At 46.8% G+C, this 19,924-nt stretch overlaps 2 protein-coding genes across 7 annotated transcripts in view; one reads left to right on the top strand and one right to left on the bottom strand.

Annotated features, from left to right (window-relative positions):
* Mak (male germ cell associated kinase) overlaps positions 1–7,990 on the top strand; it is a 41,999-nt gene extending 34,009 nt beyond the window's left edge. For 4 of the 6 annotated variants that reach the window (XM_040755872.1, XM_040755874.1, XM_040755873.1 and 1 more), the window contains 2 exons: positions 1,828–1,947; positions 6,453–7,990. In XM_040755872.1, coding sequence (XP_040611806.1) covers positions 1,828–1,947; positions 6,453–6,607 — 275 coding nt within the window. In that variant the 3' untranslated portion in view covers positions 6,608–7,990. Of the gene's footprint in view, positions 1–1,827; positions 1,948–3,586; positions 4,113–6,452 lie in introns of those variants that run through there. The other 2 variants (XM_040755875.1, XM_040755876.1) reach the window with 2 other exon arrangements.
* A 1,676-nt stretch (positions 7,991–9,666) lies between these two features.
* LOC121143621 (transmembrane protein 14C) lies at positions 9,667–18,383 on the bottom strand. The gene is made up of 6 exons (XM_040755870.1): positions 18,257–18,383; positions 17,413–17,471; positions 16,808–16,884; positions 16,118–16,219; positions 11,196–11,283; positions 9,667–10,145 (listed from the first exon to the last, which is right to left on the bottom strand). The coding sequence occupies exons 2-6, from the start codon at positions 17,433–17,435 to the stop codon at positions 10,091–10,093; spliced, it is 345 nt and encodes a 114-aa protein (XP_040611804.1). The 5' UTR covers positions 17,436–17,471; positions 18,257–18,383; the 3' UTR covers positions 9,667–10,090.
* Positions 18,384–19,924: the final 1,541 nt, after the last annotated feature.

The following is a 19,924-nucleotide window of genomic DNA, read 5'->3' as shown; positions in this document are numbered from 1 at the left end:
TAAATGGGCTGATTGCTTTGACTCACTGGTTCTCTTCTCAGTCTCAGCCCCAAGCCTCTCACAGAAGGCCAAGGGGACCTGCTCCAGGGTCTGCTCAGGGGTGATGGGAAGAGCAACTTTTTTGAGCCCTCCAGAGTGCCTTCCTTTCAAAATGCTCTATGCTTGCCTTTCTAATTACGCCATCAATTAGTTGTGGCAACGTCTAAAAATCACAAAAACCACTCTATTGACATTAGTGGTTTCCACAATCCAGTGACTAGCGTCCAGCCTAAAAACCTCCCAGTCTGACATACACAAAACCCTGCAGCAAACAGGCACCTCATATAATAAGCCAAAATAATGTAAGAATTGATTGTCAGGTTCTTTTATTCTTAGTGAAGTATTTTGGCATTAAGACAGCAGTGGATAGCTGCCTAGTACATGGCTTCTAGGATCTGCCTTGTTCCCATATAGCTACCATTTTTATTTTCAGTTGGTTATTTAAGCCAGTTTCTCCATCTACAGGATGGAAGGAATGCTATTTACTTAGCTATCATTTCACAGCTGTGCCTGGTGCTTGTATAATCAAGTAGTTACCGTATTCACCTTGCCATGGTGAAGATGAGCAAGGGTACACTCTGAAGGGACTACCTACCGGATGTGAGCATGACTTTAAACTTCTTCCCAAGTCTTTTGAGGCTTTGGGGGGTGTAGTTCAGCTTGCCTAACATACGTTTAAGCCCCAGCACCTCTTACGCCAGGCGTGGTGATACACACCTGTGTGTAATGGCTGCACACAGGAGAGTAGAAGCAGGAGGGTCAAAAGTTCAAGGTCACCCTCAGCTACAGAGTATCAGGCAAGCCTTTTGAAGTAACAGAATGGATTAGTGGGTCACAGTGAGTACTGGGAAGTGAGAAGGCTTGAGGCTGGTCCATGTAGCCTGCTGCATAAGTTGTACAGATGTAACAACCACAGGATGACACATCCTCCAGACATCACTCATCTCCAAGCCACTTCCCCCATCCTGACCTGAGTCTCCTCCTCCACACTTCCTTCCCCAAACCCTGATTCTCCTCCCATATTGCTCTCTAATGCATGCCATCCAGTCACCTAGGCTACAAACACAGAGGCTCTATCCCCTCATCCTAGCCACCCCCAGCTCTATCCCCCTACTCCTAGCTCCCCCCCCACACACACTGTAAACCCACCCAGCGTTCTCTTCTCCAGCCCCATATGGCCGCTTGCTTCCTACCTACTCTCTCATTTCCAAAATAGCAGTGACGTCATTACTGTGCTCTTTAGACCCCATCAACCCGCCCTTCAGACTGATCTTTGCTAACAGAGATGATAGTGAGACTGAATGACAAGTGTTTATTGACTGCCTGATTCTATGAAAGAGCTTTCCTATATATTCAGAACCTAAAACCCTATAAATATGTTCACTTTTGGCAGCTAGACCGACAAAGAAAAGGCACAGGGGACTCCTGGGGCAGAGTGCTCACACATGCTCGAACGCACGCACGGGCACACACACACACACACACACACACACAAAGAACCGATGTCATCGAAAAGCTTAGTATGTTCAGGGTTCAGATCCGGACTCAGTTCTTTGCTAACTGTGGCAGCTCAGGCAAGTCATCCACTACCAGAACCACAGGGGTATTGAAATAGTGCTCCCAAGCTGTTCCAGGGACTGAGTAAGAGTTTCTGTGACAGGCATAGCCTGGTGCCTAGAATACAGCAGCTCATAAAATGGCATTTCCAAGTAAGAAGGGTAGTAGTCAAAGTCACTCTTCAGCACCTTAAAAGCCTCCTTCTGACCCAACCCCCTGATGCATCGGCAGGAAACCTTGGAAGCTACACCACTCACAACCAGACAGGATACATGCATTCCTTTCTCAAGAAAGAAGTGGGGTCAGCTGGCCAGAGGATCCACTTGGCACCTCTTGGTGCGACGGCTTCCGGTAAGAGCGATCTCCTGCAACAGTCCGAGATTTTGTACTGGAAGAGGCTTGCCTTCTAAGATTATGAGGTCCGTGAAGACGTTTAAATTAGTCTCACGATGTTAACACTTCGAAGTCGTACCCCTCCCACCATGGTTTCTGCCTAGTGGTTGGCCCCAGAATAGACAGACCCCAAGAAGCATCAGCATTGACAAAGGAAGGCACAGAGCCCTGTGAGGAGTGGCAAAGAGGAGGGACAGCTAGTGAGACAGAGGAGCCTGAAGTGCCCAGCGCTGCCCTGGGGATGTGGCTACGGGACAGCAGCAAGACACAGCAGCAGCTGCTTCAGTGACATAGACAGACTGTGACAACAATACAGATTGTACACATAGTGATATCAAGAGCTTTCTAGAGTGAGCGGCGGGGTTACCGTCTGCCCTGTGCTCACACTCGCCTTATGAGGCAGACCCTCCTTCTGGGCCTGAGGCCAGGGAAGATACATACTAGCTGCTTGCCTCCTAAGAGCCGCTTTACTCTAGTGAGATGTGTGAAGACGTATTTACTCCTCAGAGCTTTCTGCCTGGTGCTTGGCGTAAAGCAAAATCTTAACCAATGTGCTTGACTTGTGAGTTTCCTGGCAGTGCTCGCTCGGGGGGTCTGTTTAAGAGGTGGGATTCATCACACGCACACACACACACACACACACACACACACACACACACACACGCACGCACGCACGCACGCACCTGCCTTTGTTAAAAGAAGCAATATCAGGTGTCACGACAGTGTTCTCTCCACCTCTGAGGGGTCTAACAACACAAGGCATGAAAGCCACTACTAAAATAAAGGGTGACAAGCCAGGCATAGTGGTATTTGCCTCACATTCCAGTACATAGGAGGCTGAGGCAGGAGAGTCAGAAGCCCTAGCCTGCCTGGGCTGCATAGTAAGAAAGACAGTGGAGAGAAATGGGAAGTGTTGCTCTGAGCCTCCCGGATTTCATGACGAATAGCATTCTCGAAATTATTGTAATTTAAACTAGGTACCCTCTGTGACATACCTGAAGTAAACAGTAAGGCAAATGATCAAAAGTTTACTTTAGGATTCCTCCCAAGTCCAAAGTGCCCTCCCTACTGTGCCACCAGAACCTCCTCCCACTGAGATGACTGCTTGGATGTGCCCATCTTTCACAGGAAAAGCATCTAAGGCAGCTGGAAAGGGAGAGAGCAGGGGCAACGGGTGGCTTTTACCTCTTCCCACAGTAGGCTGCCTAAACGGTACTCATGTGTTGTATCAGTCCTTAAAAAATGAGTGTGCCAATGTCTCTTCTAAAACAATGTACACCCATGTAGGCAAGCACATATATACAACATGGATTTTAGGAAGCCTCGAAAGCTTTAGGCCAGTTTTACAATGAGTCATTAACTATGACTAAGCATCCATGTTTAGTATAAAAAGCAAAACATGATGTTTAGAAGTACTTTGCTATCTGGGTACTCACTTTTAGAAGCTGAGAGTGGGTCTTTTATTAAAAATAAATAATAAAACTACTTAAGTCTTTTCTGTATCAAATCTGCGAGATGACCATGCATATTCCTGCTTTTACTTTTTAAGTCAATTTCTCTCATAACTCTCCATGTCCTCCTTTACTCTGCTTCTCAGATTTCCCGCCAGCCAGTGATAGGAGGAGAGGCAAAAAAAAGAAGTAAGCTTTGCTCCCTCCCAAGTGGTGCATGCAACCCATTAGGAAAACATTGCCTTCCAGGGTCCCACCAGAAACACAACCAGGTCATTACCGTATTTACTCGACTATTCATTCCCCTCTCATAGACTCCCTCTCTGTTCCCCTTACCCTCAAGTTTTCAAAGAAAAAAAATCAAACTAATGCCTTCATACCCTCCCATTTAACCTCTCCTTTCAAAGCCCCTAATATTTGCTCATCCCCTGCCTTGACAGTCACAAGACCAGGGGTGTGGCCTATGTATACAGCCGCCCACAGAAACCACAGAGCTGGATGATTTTCCTGAGGAGCTGATTTCATTTGCCCCAGATAGAGCGGGCAGCCACAGATCCAGGAAATGATGCCATCCAAGTTGAGCTTGGGGAGTTTATTGGGGTAACCCTGACATCTGGACTGTTGAGAAGCCCACCCCAAGCATGGGTACCAAGTCACAAAAGCTATGTCACTGGGTTTCCTGCACAACCAGCAGGCAGCTAGCTACATGACCAGTCCCACCCCACCCCACAACTATTTATTGCTTACATGGTCTCTAGGAAGAGCCTTGAGTCAGTTTCCCTAGTGTCCAGAGTCGTATACAATTAATGTGTTTCCTCAGCCTCTCTGAACCTCCTCTCCCACTATCCCTTCACAGGCTCTGTACTTACTCCACACGTGACTGTTTGGACCTGAGGCCACCAGTGTGAATGCACTTACTGAGATTTCCATATTCCAACAGTTACAGCTATTCTGGAAAACAGTCCCCTCCACTGACCCTTCTAGATACATAACCCTGACTTTTGTCTAGGCAGCTGATTCTCTGAGCCCAGTAAGCGAAGCATGAAGTGACCTGCCAGACCACTGACAGCATGCCCCGACCCCAACCCCAAACACTATGTATAGCAGTCAGGATGCCAGTGTGACCCAGGGCTTTTTGCTCATGTAAACCAGACAAGCATCACAGCTGTGAAAGATGTGGAATGGCCAGGTGCATCCCAGCATTGGTGCTGAGTTTACTCGGAGAGCATCAGCGGCTGCACAGTGTGAAAAGATAAAGCCTTGTGCAAATACGGGTACCCTCCTCGTGCAGACCGTCCGTGAAACCTGACTCTCAGCGTGGGGTGAGGAGGAACTGAAGACTTTCTAGGTCCCTGGATAATAACTTATGCCTTGGTCACTGGAGATTTTAAAGCAATTTCAGCTTGTTCAAATATCAAATGTTTAACAAATTTTAACTCTCTCTCAAATGAAGGATAATAGCCCATGGGCACTCACCCAGCCTCTCTCACAAATCAGTACACAGTCACATATACACGTAAAGTAAACCTTGTGGTTAAAGATTTGGGCTCCTCTAAAAATTACTGATTGGAGCTGGAGAGATGGCTCATTGGCTTAGAGCACTTGCTGCTCTTGAATACCGCCCAAGTTTGAGTCCCATCAACCACATGGCTGTTCACAACTGCCTATGCTTCAGGTTCCACGGATTCTGAAACCCTCTTCCGACCTCTTTGGGCATTGTACACACTTGGTACACATACATATATACAGGCAAAACACTCATACCCATAAAGCAAAAACAAATCTTTTTCAAAAGATTTCTCTTTGAGGGTTTGTGTTATCACCCATGGTTTTACCAATTAAAAAGCTCTTGAAGCTGGGTTATGGTTCACTGGTGGAGCTCTTGCCTATCTAGGTGCATAATACCTGGCTTCTGTTCCTAGTTCTTAAAAAAGAACAAAAGGAAGGAAGAAGGGAGGGAAAGGAAAGCAGAGGAGGGAGGGGATGGGAGAGAGAAAGAAAAAAAATGAGTGTCTGAAGAGATGGCTACAGCTCAGATGTTAAGAGCACTGACTGCTCTTCCAGAGGTCCTGAGTTCACTTCCCAGGAACCAGATCGTGGCTCACAACCATCTATTATGAGGTCTAATGCCCTCTTCTGGCATGCAGGCAGACATTTGGACAGAACACTGTATACATAATAAGTAATAATTAGGAAAAAAAGAAAGGAAAGGAAAAGTAGAGTCAGATGTCACAGCACACACCTCTGATGCCAGGGCTCAGGAGGTAGAGGCAGGCGTGTCTCTGGCAGCTCTAGGACTGCCTAGTCTTCAAAGCAGGCTCCAGGCCAGCCAGAGTTATATAGTAGTATCTTAAAGAAAAGTTAAGAGAAATCTAAATTCTAAACAGCACATTTTCATTCAAAAATAAAAAAGACTACAGAACTTCTTTATATGTGCAGCTTTTATGAAGCCTGAGTTCCACACAGTTCCAAGTTATGTCTTTAGCATAGATACCGTGTTTGACTGTTATTTAGAATACAACCACAGTGTGAGGTAGTCACCACACTGAGTGCAGCTCACTAAAGAACACGGATGTCTCCTGGTCAATTCACTCCCAGTTAGCTAGCTAGCTAAGAGTGGCAGCATCTAAATGACAAATCAGAAATGCTGGCTCTTATACCATGGAAAATTCTAGTTAATGTCTGTCTGTGTAATACCCCACTGGAGTTTCTGCTTTAGCCAGCATGATGGTGAACCCCTGTAATTATTGCTGGGAGAGTAAAGATGAACTGACCCTGGATGAGGCTAGCCTGGGCTACGAAGTGAGTTACAGTGTGAGCTACATAGCAAGAACTGGCCTGAAAAAAAGAAAGAAAGAAAGAAAGAAAAAGACACCGAACCTGAACTAAATGCAAACCTTCACATTTGCTCTACAGCTTTTAAAGACAAATCCACACTTCCCTACAAAATGAAGATGAGTTGCTTTATTTTGAACTTGATAATCAAATGAATGAAATTCTGATCTCTTTCAGAATATGCCTGGAACACAAAACCCAGCCGAGGCCAGTTTTCAGGGAGAACTTACAATCCCACAGCAAAAAATCTCCACATTGTGAACCGCACACAGCCGGTACCCTCAGTGCACGGGAGGACGGACTGGGTGGCTAAGTATGGAGGCCACCGGTAGGAGAGGTGAAAACCCGGAAGCATCGCTCCACAGAGGACTACCAAGCCCCTAGCCCTGGGAGATGTCTACAGAGTCTATTTCCACTGAGTTCCACAAGAAACACGCCGTCATGGGTACCTCGGAGAGCAGCGGTTGGCTCAGGTTTGCTTCCTTTCCTGGAAATGCAATGCGCTGTCTTTACAGTGCCCGATGCAGCACCTTGCTGAGGTTTTCGAGCGGGACTTTACAGAGTATTGAATAAACTATTTGCCAAAGTACCAAGTATTTGACCTACAAATTACTAGATAAGTGCATAAGCTTTTAAAGATACGACTCTGGGCAGCAAGTGCACAGTTTCGCTCTTACTTGCTGTCTAGTTAGCCTAAGCTATTGTGATTCTGGTCACTGCAGAGACCAAATGGTCCAAGCAGTTTGCCTCTGCTCACGTTCCATAGCGTGAGGCAGGCCCCTGGGCGGGCTTGGCCGAGGCTCTGCTTCCCCACCTTGGCAATGTCAGAAAGACGGAAGCTATCTTTTGGCTTCCTACATTTGGAACTGAGATGAGCGATGGGGCACATGTAAGCAGCATATCTTAGCAGGAAATAAACTTCTCTCCAGCCTCTAGAGATGAGCAGTCTGATTCTAGTACTGTTGTTGGACCTTGACCAAACTGAACTCACGGTGACCATCAGATTCTGTAGCTGGGTAAGTTCTACATTAATCACACCAGGGTTTTTGTCACCTTGTCAGTAAGGATATTCTGGAAACCTTTTGATGCCTGTCCATTGGACTCTCCAACTCCTGTTTCTGTGTTCCTACCAGACACAAAGGTGAAGTGTGCCAGCTGGTCCCCAGACAAACTTGCTGCTGCAGGACACTAACTAGGTTCTGACCTCACGTTCCAGCCACGGGCAAACATGCTCAGCTGCCGTGGCAGGGTTTCATGTAGTTCATTGTTTTGCTTAGTTTTATTACGAAGTTTTTTTTTTTTACAGATATTTTGAAGTTAGGACTACTTTAAACCTACCATTTGCTGGGCTGGACATGATTAGTACTGTATATTCTTTTGAAAGAATAATGTTATTGCCTGTTGATATTTTTATGTATTTATGGCTTTGTAATAGATGCTGATATGACTGACATCATTTTGTAGGCGTTGCCCAGAGGCACATTATCAAATCATATATTTTTGTATAGAAGACATAGTTGTTCATATTTTGCATGTTTAAAATGTTAAACTTGAAATAGTAATTTATCCTAGTGCTGATGGTTACGTGTATTTGTACAATTTTATTGTCTCAAGGCTAATAAAAATTCCGTGGTGTTTCTGAGAAACATGAACTCTGAATATATACAGGATTAACTAGTGTATTTTTCTATTATTAAACTTTATATTCTGTGGTCCATTTTGTTGTGACTATTTTTTTATGTTTTTTTTAATCAGCATGTAGTATGCTCAGTATCGTTCTGACATTTTTGAAGGGTGTTTCTGTGACTCTCCTCTTTCCCATCACCCCTACCCCGTGGCTGCTCTCCCTCCCCTGTCCCTGTCATGTCCCATGTATCCCGCCCACTCCCACCCTCCCTCATCACCTAGTTCATGCATGACCCTACATTTGATCCTCAGCACCACAAACAACATTCAAGCCTGGGCAACATGGCATAACCACACTCAAAATAATTACTTAAATCTAAATCTCCAGAGAATGAACCCACACTACACACCACTCAACTGTAAATGGTTTTAATACTGTTATTTATGTCATGGGTTTGGTACAACTACATTGGAAGGCAAGCACTATGACAAGGAACTATAAATCAAGTCCTTTCTCCCAGCAGTCACTACAGCAGAACATGAGAAAAAAAAAAAAAAAAAGACCTGGGGTCTCAGTGAGAAAACAGTCAGAAACATGCAGTCCATAATACAGTACCCTGATCAGTTGCATAAAATCCTGGGCACTATAATTCAAGAATGCTAAATCCTGTAATACCAGCACTCGTGAAAATGAAGAATTGTGAATTCAAGGCCTCTCTGGGGCATATAGAAAGATCCTGCCTAAAAAAAAAAAAAAAAAAAAAAAAAGACAGACATGTCAAGACATATCCTATCTGGCCAGGTGGTGGTGGCACACACCTTTAATTCCAGTACTCAGGAGGCAGAAGAAGATGGATGTCTATGAGTTAGAGGCCAGCCTGACCTACAGATCAAGTTCCAGGACAGGCTCCAAAACTACAGAGAAACCATGACTCAAAAAACCAAAAAAAAAAAAAAAAATAGAAAAAAGACACATCCTATCTGCTATAAACGTGGTGTAGATTTCCAGACCATATTTAAGGATGAGATGGATGGTGGATGGGAAACATCCCTAATCCTAGCGCTCAGAAGGTAGAGGCGCAGCAGTGAGCACAGCTGGGTAGCTCAGCTTCCACAGGGACTAAGCCTGCTGTCAAGCACTAAAGCACAGGTGTGACATTAAGTCTGTTTCCATTACAGTCCTATCTTAGGAATTTTCAAAGGTTTTTGCATGCATGCTTGTTTTTGGTTTTGGTTTTAGTTTTTTGTTTTGCTTTTTTTTTTTTTTTTGAGACAGGTTTCATGTAGTACAGGTTAGCTTCAAAATTACAAAACTTGACTATGACCCTGAACAGATCACCCTGCTTCTGTATTTAAGGTACTAGAATTATAGCCATGCCCCACTACATTCAGGTAGTTCACAAATCTTTTTTCTTTCTCCCTGCCTCCCCTCTGGTGTGTTTTTGGTTTTTTGGTTGTTCAGCACAGGGTTTCTCTGTGTAACAGCTCTGGCTGTCCTGGAACTCGCTCTGTGGACCAGGCTGGCCTTGAACTCAAGAGATCCACCTGCCTCTGCCTCCCGAGTTCTGGGATTAAAGGCGTGCGTCACCAATGCCTGGCACAAATCATTTTTAAAACAAGCTTCCAGGCAATGTACAGACAAACAATAACCTTCCTTAGTCATTCCAAATGGGAAATCCCTAAGTGTGATGTTCACTATGCGCTGTCCTGCTACCCACATCACAGGCTACACCCAGACACTCCGCCGAAGGCGACACCAAAGAAATGTTCTTAATAGTAAGCTTTATTTTCACTGGTATTTCATTATAACATAATTTCTTAGCAGAGCTATGCAAAAGATCCCACATCACAAATGTCACCAAGAAATTTCACACACTTCTGGGCAGGTCACGTGGCTCTGATGCCCCCAGTGCTGACACCCCACATTTTACCCTTGTCTACTATTACAGAAAGGAGAGATGCCATCCCACAAGAATAAAACTGCATGAGGGCAACATCTGCTCCCAGGTTAGACACTCGCTACCCTGAGCAGTTACAACAGTAAAAGCTCACTGTCACCTCATTGTGCTCGGTGTACATTGGAAAAATGTCAGAATATGTAAATGTGCTGCACTTTTTTCTTCAGACATTGTAAATGTGGAAGTTTGGAGAGTTTCAACTCTTCATGAGCCCAAAGAGGGGTTTGGCTGCTATGGATGAGGAGAACTTAACACGCTAATTCCAAGTTTGGCAACCATCAGCAAACTGTCAAAGAAAAAAAACAAGTGATTACGGAAAGGACACAACAGTGGCTGTTTCTTTAAAAGATCAAGGCCTGCAATTCCCTCACAACTGTGTATGAAGAGACGTGAGAAAGCAGCAGTTGGAAGACAACATCATTCCCCAAGGAGGCCCAGAAAACCCACGCCAAGTCTTCCAGTGGCACAGGGTACTCAAGTCCAATGCCAATGATTTGAAAGCGCTGAGGAAATGAGGGCAAGAGAGACCAAGTAAGGCTTTAGGGGTCACAGGGCCAAGTAGGTCTTTGCCTCCCAGTTTAGCGGTCATGACCTTGGCCTACTACGACTGTTATGTTTCCAGTGTAAAAGACCTCTGGGTGCCTTTAATCCCAGCACTTGAGGGGCAGAGGCAGGAGGATCTCTGTGAGTTCAAGGCCAGCCTGGTCCACAGAGTTAGTTCCAGGACAGCCAGAATTTGGAAAAAAACAAAACAACAAAAAAGACTTCGACCAACAACATAACCATAGCCAAAGAGAAGCAAATATCTATTTTCCTGAGATAGGTTTTGTTGTTGTCGCTTTTATTTTTGTTTTTGTTTTGTTTAATCCTCCTACTTCAGAATGTGATTATTATACTTAAGAACTTATCACTTTAAGACAGTTTGGTTTCAGGTTTCACAATTAAAATTGGAAAATGGGATTCAGTAAAAAAAATTCCCTTTCAGCAAAACTTTCAATAAAGGGCTCAAGTAACTAAGAAACAGGGAACCAACATGGGCATCTCACAGCCACACCCAAGCGTTTGGTCAGAGGCTTCTGACAGCACCATGTAGGGGAGTCTATGACAGTCCAGAGAGCACATTCAAGATCATGTCTATGACGCATGAACATACACGTGCTACATCAGCTACAGAGGCGTTTGCATTTGCAGCCTTTCCTACTTATGTACAACCTTTTAAAAATTGAAGTTGAAGTCTAGGATCGGGCACAGCAAAGTGAGCTCGTTTCTGATGTATGCAGCGTCTTGAGTGCAAACCAACCACTCTCAGGGTAAAGAGAAATGGAATGCAGAGTACCTGGCACCTGCGATTAAACCCGCAGGCATAAATTTTCCAGAGTTGTAGAATCTCATCCCCATGATGCCAGCCAGGGTCCCGGATGTAGCTGAGAAAGATTAAGTCAAAAAGTCAGCACACCCTACATGCACGGGAGGGCAGGGAGGACCCACTCACCTTTAGAGGCCCAGACCCAGACTCCATCCGAGATAGATTGATGGGGGGGGAGGAGAGAGAGAGAGAGAGAGAGAGAGAGAGAGAGAGAGAGAGAGAGAGAGAGAGAGAGAGAGAGAGAGAGAGAGAGAGAGAGAGAGAGAGAGAGAGACAGAGAGACAGAGAGAGAGAGAGAGAGAGAGAGAGAGAGAGAGAGAGAGAGCGAGAGCTGAGCCTGACTACGGTATACAATATTCAGGTCTAAATACAAATACTGGCCCTTCACACTCTGCTATGGTTAACCCTGAACTGTCCCCAGATTGACATTTCGAGTGCTTAGTTCTCATCTTAGGGCACTACTTTGGAGCTTAGGGAGTGGACAGGTCACCAAAATGAGGCTTTGAAGGCTATGCCCACCCCATGTCTCCAACTATCGGTTTCCTGGCCCCTCGTGGTGTAAACACCCCATCACGAAGAGTTGGGCCACTCTTACAACCGTGCCATCTATCATGACAGCTCTCTAAAACCAGGAGCACTGGTTGTCTGAAAGTCTGTCACCCTCCCCCCCCAGCCTGCCTTTCTGGCCTCAATTCCACCATCGTTCTGTAAAACCCAGGCTTCAGACCTACACACTTTTACTTCCACAAAACCACCACACAGTTTCTTTACCCTACGTGCTCTGACTGCTGGCTACCAAGTGTTTCCACAGAAAAACATTGACTGTATATGTATGCTAAGCTGACTGTACTCAATGATATCTACAACCTTCTAGTGTTTCCAGCCTCAAGATCCAAGCTGGCTTAAAGATTCACATACAAGTCTAATTGGTGCTACAGCAATTGCTACACACATGACCTAGCAGGAAGCAGACAGATGGTTCGGGAATATTACAAAAGGGCTAACTAGGGAAGACTTAGCCAGTATCTGCAACCAGAGCAGGTGGTGGTGTGTGTCTGTAGTCTGGGAACTGAGGAGACTGAAGGAGGGTCATAAGTTCAAGGACAGCCTGGGCGACTTAATGAGACTCTGGTTTCCAAATTCAAAAAAGGAAAAAAAGCCGGGCGTTGGTGGCGCACACCTTTAATCCCAGCACTCGGGAGGCAGAGGCAGGCGGATCTCTGTAAGTTTGAGACCAGCCTGGACTACAAGAGCTAGTTCCAGGACAGCCTCCAAAGCTACAGAGAAACCCTGTCTCGAAAAACCAAAAGGAAAAAAAAAAAGGAAACATCTGCAGACACAGCTTAGTAGTGGAGAGAGCTAGGCCTAGGAAGGCGGTGGCCATGGAGATGGGGAGGAAGGCAGTGCTGCTGAGGGCTGAGTGACAGAGGCTGAGGGCAAGAAGAACCCAAAGGTGAATGCATGGAGAAGACAGGGTGCTCATGAAAGTGTGTGGACCTGACAGATGTGCTTAAACATCTGCATGCATGAGAAGCTTAACACAGACGTTCTCAACCTGCGGGTCGTGACCCCATATCAGACAAGCAGCATATTGGATATTTATAGTAAGATAACAGTAGCAAAATTATAGTTAGGAAGTAGCAATGAAATAATTGTATGGTTGGGGGTCACCACAACATGAGGAATTGTAAGAAGGTTGGGAACCAAGCTGGGCAGCAGTGGCACACACCTTTAGTCCCAGCACTTAGAGGCAAAGGCAGACAGACCTTTGTGAGTTGCAAGCCAGCCTGGTCTAGAGAGAGTTCTAGGACAGCCAGAGATACATAGAAACCCTGTCTTGGTGGTGGTGGTGGTGGGGGTGAGAACCACTGATTTAGCAGATAAACTTGTGAGCCATTTGTGTACTGAAAACAAGGCAAGACCGTCCTTAGCACTGTCAAGGGAGAGAAGAGCCAGGCCTTAATTAGAGTGCTTACTAGTCAGAAAGGAAGAGAGAAAACAAAGGGGAAAACAGATAGAAAAGCATTGGTCACCTGTGTTGAGGAGAGACTCCAGTCACAAAAAATAAAGGCTGAACAGCAAACAGCAAGTTTTACACAGACTAGAGACCCGTGAGACCTGAGAGGAACGCTTTCTACAGCTAAGGTAATAAAAATGAAGACTGAAGTGGATCCAGGATCCACCTCATGAGCGAGGAAGGGATGAGGATAGGCCTCTGAAAGGAAAGGGGAAAGCCAGTGACTTAGGAGGAAGTGAGCTCAGAGGGCCTTCCTTTTGTAAAGGAGTCAAAGTTGACTGCATGTGAACTTTATGTGCAGGACCCTGCAGCAGAAGGGACCCACACAAGTAAGTGACGGACCCACACAAGTAAGTGACGGACCCTATACAAGTAAGTGACAGACCCACACAAGTAAGTGACAGACCCACACAAGTAAGTGACAGACCCACACAAGTAAGTGACAGACCCACACAAGTAAGTGACGGACCCTACACAAGTAAGTGACAGACCCTACACAAGTAAGTGACAGACCCACACAAGTAAGTGACGGACCCTACACAAGTAAGTGACGGACCCTACACAAGTAAGTGACAGACCCTACACAAGTAAGTGACGGACCCTATACAAGTAAGTGACAGACCCACACAAGTAAGTGACAGACCCCACACAAGTAAGTGACGGACCCTATACAAGTAAGTGACAGACCCACACAAGTAAGTGACAGACCCACACAAGCAAGTGACAGACCCTATACAAGTAAGTGACGGACCCACACAAGTAAGTGACAGACCCCACACAAGTAAGTGACAGACCCACACAAGTAAGTGACAGACCCCACACAAGTAAGTGACGGACCCTATACAAGTAAGTGACGGACCCTATACAAGTAAGTGACAGACCCACACAAGTAAGTGACAGACCCACACAAGTAAGTGACAGACCCACACAAGTAAGTGACAGACCCACACAAGTAAGTGACAGACCCACACAAGTAAGTGACAGACCCTATACAAGTAAGTGACAGACCCCACACAAGTAAGTGACAGACCCCACACAAGTAAGTGACGGACCCTATACAAGTAAGTGACAGACCCTATACAAGTAAGTGACAGACCCACACAAGTAAGTGACAGACCCACACAAGTAAGTGACAGACCCACACAAGTAAGTGACGGACCCTAGGCAGTTCACAGTTCAGGAGCCAAAGCCCTGAAAGGAGAGCTTGGAAGAGGAGGGAAATGGAAAAGGGGATGGCCTGGAAGCCAAAGGCTGCAAAGGTGACACTGGTTAGTGGGGTGGCTTGAAGAGAGCAAAATGCTGGGATTAGAGGTAGAAGTGTTCTGTCAGACATTCCAAACCATGAGGAAGCTGTTTGGAAGAACTCAGAGCCCAGTGCAGCCTCCCTTCCTACCCCAAAGCTGGTGTGCAGAGCCCACTCTGTGACAGACCCCTTCGGGAGGGTTACAGATGCACGTGTTCTTTCACTGTGGTTATCAGAGGCACAGAGGTACCACGGCCCTGGCAAAAGCTAGCACCAAGGTGGAGATCAAGAAAACTGTGTCAAAAATCACTGTAAGAAGCCACCATCTCACCATAATAGATGAAGTCATTATAGGCTTGAGGAGAGAGCTGACACTAGTGAGATCTCCAGAGATCTACCAGGATAACACCAACTGGCAAACTAAGCAATAGCAGAGAGACTACATTAATAGACCCTCCCTGATGATAAGGTTGATGACTACCTTATATGACATCCTAGAACCTTCTTCCAGGGACTGATGGAAGCAGAGGCAAACAACCACAGCTAAACACTGAACTGAACTCCTGGAATACAGTGACTGAGATGGAGGAGTGATGAGCAAAGGGATGTTGGTGAAACCCACAAAGACAGCTGACCAGATAAGGGGGAGCTCTTGAACCCCAGACTGATGCCTGAGAGGCAACAGGGGACTGATCCAGACTCCAAGAATGTAGTCTCCGTGAGGAGGCCACAGAAATCACTGGGGCCTTGGGTAGTAGATCAGTGTTTATCATGGCGTATGAATGAACTTTGGGAGCCCATTCCAAATAGAGGGATGCTCTCTCAGCCTGGACACATGGGAAAGGGCCTAGGTCCTGCCCTGAATGAAATGACAGACTCTGGAGATCTCCCCAAGGAGGGCCTCAACCTCCCTGGGGAATGATGTGAGGATTGGGTGAGGGGCTGGAGGAAGGCTGGTGGAGGGACAAGGGAGGAGGGGTGGGAGAGGGAGCTGGAATTGACATGTGAAGCATTCATGTTTCTAATTTAAATAAAAATATATTGAGGAAGAAAAACTACATTCTCATTATGCAAATAAAGATACTGAAACTCTGGAATATTATTTTGTTCAGTAGACACAATAAAAAAAGAAGCCTCCTTCTCCCACCCACCCTTCAAACCCCCACCCGAGCTGCTCCAGGGCACTCATCTGCAGTTCCACAGAGTCACATGACCTGACTTCCCAGTGGGCTTGACTGCTCCCCAAAGGCAGGGTCTGTGTCTTACACAATTAACCGACCATAAAAGTGGGAGATGTCCAACTGGGGAAAAGGTTACATGGACTCAGGCCTCGTGGGGTGTGTGAGATTTCTCTAAGCTTCAAACAGGCTGTCTGCGTTCAGTATGAAACTTCAGGAGTTAACACACACTGCTAGCTCAGTTTAAAACACATCTCACCAGGTAAATTAAATCCATGCTATATGAAAGCCTTCTGCATTCTGTATACAAAAAGGAAAACCACCCAGGCTTCTCCACCATGAAACCCACCTGCACCTTGGCAGAAGCAGGTGACTTGGAAAGAACCTGCCACACCTGCCCACCAGAGTCTCACAACCAAGCGGAGCACAGTTGCAGAGCCTGGGACAAACCTACCTAGGAAAACCCACACATTCCTGGGATCCTGCGACAGCTGGTAAGCGCCAAGGCCTGCGAGGCTCCCGAAGAAGAGTCCAGCAGCCAGAGACGGCACACTACCTGGGGAGAAGCAAACGGCCACACATCTGGCTTGTAACATCGGACATTACATACGGGATCTGCAAGACTGCCCTCCCCTGCAGTGGAAAACTCAGAGAGCTAACGAGGCTTAGAGCCACAGGGTTCCCAGCATGAGGGATTCTGGGGAGGCTACCACAGAGTTGGGGTCGTACCAAGCCAGTTAGGAGGTGTGACTCAATATGGTGCTTGTCTGAACACACAAGGCTCTGGCTTGAACCTGGTGTTAAACAGATAATACAGAGTAAGTAGAGACAAGAGGTGCCCTACTTGAGGAGCTGACAGATAGCACATTGAGAGCTGGTGTATGGCAATGGAGGATAACATCCATCCACCACCACCTCTGCCTATCTGTATGTAAACAGGCAAAAAAAAAAAAAAAAAAAACGCCTGGCTTAGCTTGGCCAGATAACCATAACCAAAGCCAGGAGCCGGACTACACAGGCTGCACTCAGGGGCCTAAAGCAAACCTGAGTGAAGGAAAGTCAGGCTTCCAGGACCCCGGGGACCCACATGTCACTGGACTAAGGTGACAATGGACAAAAGAGTAACAGAAAAGGAAAGGGTTACCTGCTTTTGCATAGCCAATAATCCCACCAGTAGCAACCAGGGCTGCATAGCCAAAGCCAAGATAATGTAAAGGCACCCTGAAATGGCAAAAGGGAGAAGCCAAGTTTAAAACACAAAGCACGAAAATCACTGGACGGGGCAATCTGAGTCTGATTACATTACAGGGCAGAAGGAAACCAACTCCGATGAATTGTCCTCTGACCTCTACACATGCAACATGGCCCAAGTGCACCCACACAAAGAAACGAACAGAAAGGTCATTTCCGGCGACTCCTGTCACTGTACAGATAGAAACAGAGAGAGGCTGAGTGACAAGCCTACTCACAGAACCAGCCAGGGGCTGAACTGGATTAAACCCAGGGATCATGCCACAACCCATGCTGCCCCTAGACTGTGCCGGGCTGAAGGTTCCTGTCACATGCCCTGGTTTAGAAGCTCTAGGTCGATTCTATTCCTATGCATTGGGCATTTACAGTGGGCCACTGTCTTTCTGCATTGTTTTACAACCCATGCTGCCCCTAGACTGTGCCAGGCTGAAGGTTCCTGTCACATGCCCCGGTTTAGAAGCTCTAGGACGATTCTATTCCTACGCATTGGGCACTTACAGCGGGCCACTGTCTTTCTGCATTGTTCAGTCACTCGGGAGACCACACCAGGCCTGCACCTGCGGAGGAGGGAGGGGGTCAGAGCAGTTAGAACACTCAGGCCTCTGGCAGTCAGAAAGAAATGAGTTCAAAGTACAGCTCTGGGTGTTGGTGAAACAGGTCCTTGGGCACACAGCCTCTGGCCGCCCTAGATGTGCTACCCGGTGAAGGTAAATGGGTAACAAGTAAAGCCTTTCTTCCGTGTGTACGGAAGTGCTGGAGAGGCACCAAGCATTTGTACTACAACCTCCGCTCTAGCACGAGCTCACAGAAGTGAGCAGGAGTCATTGACCAGCTCTGGACACATACCAAGCTGTTTCATCAGTTAATTAAGTGATTGCTAAATCAGAAACCAAACGGTCTATGCCTCAACTGAGGTCTTATCCTCTCCGAGGGTCAGGATGAATGCAGCTTCCTCGCAAGCGTCAATACTCAGCTTACAAACTTTCAGAAACCATTGGATCCGATCCTCAACTCCTGTTAGGCTGTAGCTACGGACTACAAAATGCCCGGAAACCCGAGTCACAATTGCACTGGTCGCTACACTCCTACAAAGTAACTAACTCCTGCTCTCTAAGAATAGCCCTCCGCAGCACCGAAGCAGCGCACGCGCGTTTGGGTTCCCACTCGCGGAAGGCGGGGAGTCCCCGGGCCAGGCGAGAATCGGAACCGCGGAGTAACAGACGTTTTAGAGGAGCGGCGAGCGTGCCGGTGAAGCGAGCTCAGCAGAGTGCACCGGAGAGCCCTGCGAGTCTGCCGACCGAGCCGCCGCATGCGGAGCAATTCCCGCAAAGTAAGAACACACCCAAAACCGGAGTCGGAGCCTGCAGGCCTGCGCTGGAGGACGCGGGCGAGGGCGAGCACACAGCGAGGAGGCCAGGTCAGGAGTCCGATCTGCAGACGTCACGGCGCGCGCTGCGTCCCAGCGGGGAGGGCGGGGCTTGAGGTGATGGGCGGAGCCTAGGGGGAGAGGTTAGGCGTCATCTAGGGCGGGGCTTTAGGAGAGGGGGCGGGGCTTGGTACATGGCTGGTTGTGTTTTGTGTTTAGGGCTTGAGGAGAGGCGGGTCTAGCTTCCAGGTCTGGGTCCTGCACTCACTGATGAGCAGTCCAGGCTGAGGACCTGGTTAGGTGGGGGAGAGGGAGGTGCAGTGCCTGGCACATCAGCTGCCATTGGTAGGCTGAGATAGAGAGGTGGTTAGCAAAGAGAAATACCAAGACAACACTCAAAATCAGTAGCCAGTGTCTCTGTTATTAAATCAAACTTTTACGTCTAATGCTTTTATCTGCACAAATGCCTCAGGATGAAAGTTCTCGGGACACATTCCTTGAGCCAGCAGTAACATAGATAGCAGCTGGAAAAATACCCAGGAAATCAAAGAAGGAAGAAAATCCTTCACATCGTCTCCACGATTGCTGTAGCTGTAAGAGGAAGGGCAACAGGAAGCGGGCAAAGTCCTAGGCTTGAACATCGTAAGCAACAGCTCTCTATGCCTTGACTGGATGGTTCCAAAAGCAGTGCAGGGTGTGGCCTCTACAGGTGCCTTCACAACACAACAATGGGGGGGTTGTTTCTTTGTTTGTTCTGTTTTCCTCTAACCCATGCAGCTATGGGTTAGAGTGGCCTTGTCTGATCTATCACTCCTCCCACTATCCAAATTCTCTTCTGGATAACCTTGGCCTGAATGAGACAATCCTGTTTCTTGGTATAATTACACACACACACACACACTGCACACACACACACACACACACACACACACACACACACACACACACACGCTTACTTTCTTGAGTTCCCAACTGGCCAGTTGGTTTACTCCTAGTTCAGGGTCTTTCATCACTGCCCTCTATTCTTATATTCTAAAATCTCAATCTCATCTCTTAGATGGGTAGAGCTGCCCCACCCCGAGATCATTACATTGAAAACATCCATTTACCTCAAAGTGTTTACCTTTCGGGCAGTGATCATATTTTTCCTTTTAGGTTCCGAATATGGGCTGATGGCCGCCACACCTGGTAAACAATGTATGACTATTGAACAAAAGGGGGACATAGAGAAGGAGACAGTCTAGTGCCAGGGGATGGAATTGTGTGTGTGTGTGAAAATCTGCTTCTGTGCAAACATTCACATAGGTATTTCAACACATTACATTCCTAGCCTGAAAAGCAAAAATCAACCCAGCTCCCTAAAACTTTCATCTGTATTTAGACACAAACTACTGTCTTATAGCAAACTGTGGTATCCAAGGAAAGTTCCCTGAGCCACAAGGGAGGTTCACTGACCAAATCACAATGCTGGAAAGGCAGGGTTGAAGGTTTAGCTTGGTGGTAGAATCCAAGGCTCTGGATTAGATCCCCAGAAAAAGGGGGATGGTGGGGGCTGAGATTTTAGGCGCCTAGCTTAAAATCAGTTTCAAACAGGGAAAATGGGATAAATAAGAGCCACCAGGAAAGGGCGCCAACCTGGCAGAA

Source organism: Mesocricetus auratus, unplaced genomic scaffold, assembly GCF_017639785.1.
Source record: "Mesocricetus auratus isolate SY011 unplaced genomic scaffold, BCM_Maur_2.0 Super-Scaffold_100013, whole genome shotgun sequence".
In the NCBI taxonomy this organism is placed as follows: Eukaryota; Metazoa; Chordata; class Mammalia; order Rodentia; family Cricetidae; genus Mesocricetus; species Mesocricetus auratus.
Note: the sequence above shows the minus strand (reverse complement) of the source record. Positions and strands in the feature narration are given on the sequence as shown.